The sequence below is a fragment of the Caretta caretta genome, chromosome 8 (genome assembly GCF_965140235.1).
Source record: "Caretta caretta isolate rCarCar2 chromosome 8, rCarCar1.hap1, whole genome shotgun sequence".
NCBI lineage: Eukaryota > Metazoa > Chordata > Testudines > Cheloniidae > Caretta > Caretta caretta.
In genome coordinates this window covers 49,141,704-49,147,415 of record NC_134213.1, presented here as the reverse complement: position 1 = coordinate 49,147,415, position 5,712 = coordinate 49,141,704, and the positions used below count along the sequence as shown (strand labels likewise).

Genomic DNA, 5,712 nt, shown 5'->3' with positions numbered 1-5,712 from the left:
TCCTTTCCCAGAAAAACAAAAACTAACCCCGCAGCTGGCTTGATAGGGTACAGCTGTGCTTTGGGCACAGAACATAGGTTCAGTCCCTGATGAGCTCTTGTGCTGGTGAGGAAAATAAAGATGACTGTGCCCTGGTCTACACTAGGACTTTAGGTCGAATTTAGCAGCGTTAAATCGATGTAAACCTGCACCCGTCCACACAATGAAGCCCTTTATTTCGACTTAAAGGGCTATTAAAATTGATTTCCTTACTCCACCCCTGACAAGTGGATTAGCGCTTAAATCGACGTTGCCGGCTCGAATTTGGGGTACTGTGGACACAATTCGATGGTATTGGCCTCCGGGAGCTATCCCAGAGTGCTCCATTCTGACCGCTCTGGACAGCACTCTCAACTCAGATGCACTGGCCAGGTAGACAGGAAAAGAACTGCGAACTTTTGAATCTCATTTCCTGTTTGGCCAGCGTGGCAAGCTGCAGGTGACCATGCAGAGCTCATCAGCAGAGGTGACCATGATGGAGTCCCAGAATCCCAAAAGAGCTCCTGTATGGACCGAACGGGAGGTACGGGATCTGATCGCTGTTTGGGGAGAGGAATCCGTGCTATCAGAACTGCGTTCCAGTTTTTGAAATGCCAAAACCTTTGTGAAAATCTCCCAGGGCATGAAGGACAGAGGCCATAACAGGGACCCGAAGCAGTGCCGCGTGAAACTGAAGGAGCTGAGGCAAGCCTACCAGAAAACCAGAGAGGCGAACAGCCGCTCTGGGTCAGAGCCCCAAACATGCCGCTTCTATGATGAGCTGCATGCCATTTTAGGGGGTTCAGCCACCACTACCCAAGCCGTGTTGTTTGACTCCTTCAATGGAGATGGAGGCAATACGGAAGCAGGTTTTGGGGACGAAGAAGATGATGATGAGGAGGAGGTTGTAGATAGCTCACAGCAAGCAAGCGGAGAAACCGGTTTTCCCGACAGCCAGGAACTGTTTCTCACCCTAGACTTGGAGCCAGTACCCCCCGAACTCACCCAAGGCTGCCTCCTGGACCCAGCAGGCGGAGAAGGGACCTCTGGTGAGTGTACCTTTTAAAATACTATACATGGTTTAAAAGCAAGCATGTGAAAGGATTACTTTGCCCTGGCATTTGTGGTTCTCCTAGATGTAGTCCTAAAGCCTTTGCAAAAGGTTTCTGGGGAGGGCAGCCTTATTGCGTCCTTCATGGTAGGACACTTTACCACTCCAGGCCAGTAACACGTACTCGGGAATCACTGTAGAACAAAGCATTGCAGTGTATGTTTGCTGGCATTCAAACAACACTTTATCTCTTTATCTCTTATCCGTTCTTTATCTCTCTGTGTTATCCTCAGGAGAGTGAGATATAATTCATGGTCACCTGGTTGAAATAGAGTGCTTTTCTTCAGGGGACACTCAGAGGAGCCCATTCCTGCTGGGCTGTTTGCCTGTGGCTAAACAGAAATGTTCCCCGCTGTTGGCCACAGGGAGGGGGGAAGGTTGAGGGGGTAGTCACGCGGTGGTAGGAGGCAAAATGCGACCTTGTAACGAAAGCACATGTGCTATGTATGTAATGTTAACAGCAAGGTTTACCCTGAAAGAGTGTAGCCACTGTTTTATAAAATGTGTCTTTTTAAATACCGCTGTCCCTTTTTTTTTCTCCACCAGCTGCATGTGTTTCAGTGATCACAGGATCTTCTCCTTCCCAGAGGCTAGTGAAGCTTAGAAAGAAAAAAAAACGCACTCGCGATGAAATGTTCTCAGAGCTCATGCTGTCCTCCCACAGTGACAGAGCACAGACGAATGCGTGGAGGCAAATAATGTCAGAGTGCAGGAAAGCACAAAATGACCGGGAGGAGAGGTGGCGGGCTGAAGAGAGTAAGTGGCGGGCTGAAGCTCAAATGTGGCGGCAGCGTGATGAGAGGAGGCAGGATTCAATGCTGAGGCTGCTGCAGGACCAAACCAGTATGCTCCAGTGTATGGTTGAGCTGCAGCAAAGGCAGCTGGAGCACAGACTGTCGCTACAGCCCCTGTGTAACCAACCGCCCTCCTCCCCAAGTTCCAAAGCCTCCACACCCAGACGCCCAAGAACGCGGTGGGGGGGCCACCGGCCAACCAGCCACTCCACCACAGAGGATTGCCCAAACAAAAGAAGGCTGGCATTCAATAAATTTTAAAGTTGTAAACTTTTAAAGTGCTGCGTGGCATTTTCCTTCCCTCCTCCACCACCCCTCCTGGGCTACCTTGGTAGTCATCCCCCTATTTGTATGATGAATTAATAAAGAATGCATGAACGTGAAGCAACAATGACTTTGTTGCCTCTGCAAGCGGTGATCGAAGGGAGGAGGGGAGGGTGGTTAGCTTACAGGGAAGTAGAGTGAACCAAGGGGCGGGGGGTTTCATCAAGGAGAAACAAACAGAACTTTCACAACGTAGCCTGGCCAGTCATGAAACTGGTTTTCAAAGCTTCTCTGATGTGTACCGCGCCCTCCTGTGCTCTTCTAACCGCCCTGGTGTCTGGCTGCGTGTAACCAGCAGCCAGGCGATTTGCCTCAACCTCCCACCCCGCCATAAACGTCTCCCCCTTACTCTCACAGATATTGTGGAGCACACAGCAAGCAGTAATAACAGTGGGAATATTGGTTTCGCTGAGGTCTAAGCGAGTCAGTAAACTGCACCAGCGCGCCTTTAAACGTCCAAATGCACATTCTGCCACCATTCTGCACTTGCTCAGCCTGTAGTTGAACAGCTCCTGACTACTGTGCAGGCTGCCTGTGTACGGCTTCATGAGCCATGGCATTAAGGGGTAGGCTGGGTCCCCAAGGATACATATAGGCATTTCAACATCCCCAACAGTTATTTTCTGGTCTGGGAATAAAGTCCCTTCCTGCAGCTTTTGAAACAGACCAGAGTTCCTGAAGATGCGAGCATCATGCACCTTTCCCGGCCATCCCACGTTGATGTTGGTGAAACGTCCCCTGTGATCCACCAGAGCTTGCAGCACTATCGAAAAGTACCCCTTGCGGTTTATGTACTCGTCGGCTTGGTGCTCCGGTGCCAAGATAGGGATATGGGTTCCGTCTATAGCCCCACCACAGTTAGGGAATCCCATTGCAGCAAAGCCATCCACTATGACCTGCACGTTTCCTAGGGTCACTACCCTTGATATCAGCAGATCTTTGATTGCGTGGGCTACTTACATCACAGCAGCCCCCACAGTAGATTTGCCCACTCCAAATTGATTCCCAACTGACCGGTAGCTGTCTGGCGTTGCAAGCTTCCACAGGGCTCTCGCCACTCGCTTCTCAACTGTGAGGGCTGCTCTCATCTTGGTATTCATGCGCTTCAGGGCAGGGGAAAGCAAGTCACAAAGTTCCATGAAAGTGCCCTTACGCATGCGAAAGTTTCGCAGCCACTGGGAATTGTCCCAGACCTGCAACACTATGCGGTCCCACCAGTCTGTGCTTGTTTCCCGAGCCCAGAATCGGCGTTCCACAGCATGAACCTGCCCCATTAGCACCATGATGCATGCATTGGCAGGGCCCATGCTTTCAGAGAAATCTGTGTCCATGTCCTGATCACTCACGTGACCGCGCTGACGTCGCCTCCTCGCCCGGTATCGCATTGCCAGGTTCTGGTGCTGCATATACTGCTGGATAATGCGTGTGGTGTTTAATGTGTTCCTAATTGCCAAAGTGAGCTGAGCGGCCTCCATGCTTGCCTTGGTATGGCGTCCGCACAGAAAAAAGGCGGGGAACGATTGTCTGCCGTTGCTCTGATGGAGGGAGGGGCGACTGACGACACGGCTTACAGGGTTGGCTTCAGGGAGCTAAAATCAACAAAGGGGGTGCCTGTACATCAAGGAGTATTTCAGGCAGGACTGCACGGAGGGTTCCAATAAGAAATGGTGCACCTAAGTTATTGTTCTTATTGGAACAAGGAGGTTAGCCTGGCCTCTGATTTATACATGGCTAGATTTACCTCGCTGCACCTTCTCTGTGAGTGACTGCAGTGTGATCTAGAGGAATGAGTCCCCTAGACAGGGGAGGAGGCAAATGAGTACAAAACAAATCTGGTCTATTTCTTGTTCTGACCCACTCCATCTATCTTTTACATCTTTGGCTGGCAGCAGACGGTGCAGAAGGACTGCATGCCATCCACATCTCATGGCTGCTCGGCAGAAGATGGTACAGTACGACTGCTAGCAGTCCGTATCGCCTGCCCGCTCACCATAAGACGGTTCAATAGGACTGACTGCAGGACTAAAGAGAATGACCTGGTCAAGTCACTCCAAATTTAGTCCCTGCGCCCATGTCTGCCCAGGCGCTCCCAGCCGACGTGGCCAGGAGCACCTCTGACACGACGAGGACGACTACCAATCGTATTGCACCGTCTGCTGCCAGAAGGCAATGGGTTGCTGCTACTGTGCAGCAAAGCCGTACCGCGTCTGCCAGCACCTAGGAGACATAGGGTGACGGTTACCTGAGCGGGCTCCATGCTTGCCGTGGTATGGCGTCTGCACAGGTAACTCAGGAAAAAAGGCGCGAAATGATTGTCTGCCCTTGCTTTCACGGAGGGAGGGAGGGAAGGGGGGCCTGACGACACGTACCCAGAACCACCCGCGACAATGTTTTAGCCCCATCAGAGTGCTCCATTGTGACTGCTCTGGACAGCACTCTCAGATGCCCGATTGTTTGCCATTGCTCTGACGCTGGGAGGGGCGCTTACAGGGTTGGCTTCAAGGAGCTAAAATCAACAAAGGGGGTGGCTTTATATCAAGGAGTATTTCAGGCAGGACTTCACGGAGGGTTCCAATAAGAAATGGTGCACCTAAGTTATTGTCCTTATTGGAACAAGAAGGTTAGCCTGGCCTCTGATTGATACATGGCTAGATTTACCTCGCTGCACCTTCTCTGTAAGTGACTGCAGTGTGATCTAGAAGAATGAGTCCCCTAGACAGAGGAGGGGGGGAAGCAAATGAGTACAAAACAAATCTGGTCTATTTCTTGTTTTGATCCACTCCATCTATCTTTTACATCTTTGGCTGGCAGCAGACGGTGCAGAAGGACTGCATGCCATCCACATCTCATGGCTGCTCGGCAGAAGATGGTACAGTACGACTGCTAGCAGTCCGTATCGCCTGCCCGCTCACCATAAGACGGTTCAATAGGACTGACTGCAGGACTAAAGAGAATGACCTGGTCAAGTCACTCCAAATTTAGTCCCTGCGCCCATTTCTGCCCAGGTGCTCCTGATCGACCTCACAGAGGCGACCAGGAGCACCTCAGACATGACGATGACGGCTACCAGTCGTACTGTACCGTCTGCTGCCAGAAGGCAATGGGTTGCTGCTACTGTGTAGCAATGCCGTACCGCGTCTGCCAGCACCCAGGAGACATAGGGTGACGGTTACCTGAGCGGGCTCCATGCTTGCCGTGGTATGGCGTCTGCACAGGTAACTCAGGAAAAAAGGTGCGAAATGATTGTCTGCCCTTGCTTTCATGGACGGAGGGAGGGAACGGGGGCCTGACGATATGTACCCAGAACCACCCGCGACAATGTTTTAGCCCCATCAGGCATTGGGATCTCAACCCAGAATTCCAATGGGCAGCGGAGACTGCGGGAACTGTGGGATAGCTACCCACAGTGCAACGCTCCGGAAGTCGACTCTAGCCTCGGTACTGTGGAAGCGCTCCGCCGAGTTA

At 51.7% G+C, this 5,712-nt stretch overlaps 1 protein-coding gene across 1 annotated transcript; it reads left to right on the top strand.

The window, feature by feature from the left end:
* Positions 1-242: 242 nt before the first annotated feature.
* Positions 243-2,314, top strand: LOC142073093 (uncharacterized). Its single transcript, XM_075131969.1, has 2 exons — positions 243-1,067; positions 1,676-2,314. Exons 1-2 carry the CDS (start codon positions 662-664, stop codon positions 2,182-2,184), a joined length of 915 nt encoding a protein of 304 aa, XP_074988070.1. The 5' UTR covers positions 243-661; the 3' UTR covers positions 2,185-2,314.
* The last annotated feature ends 3,398 nt before the right edge of the window (positions 2,315-5,712 follow it).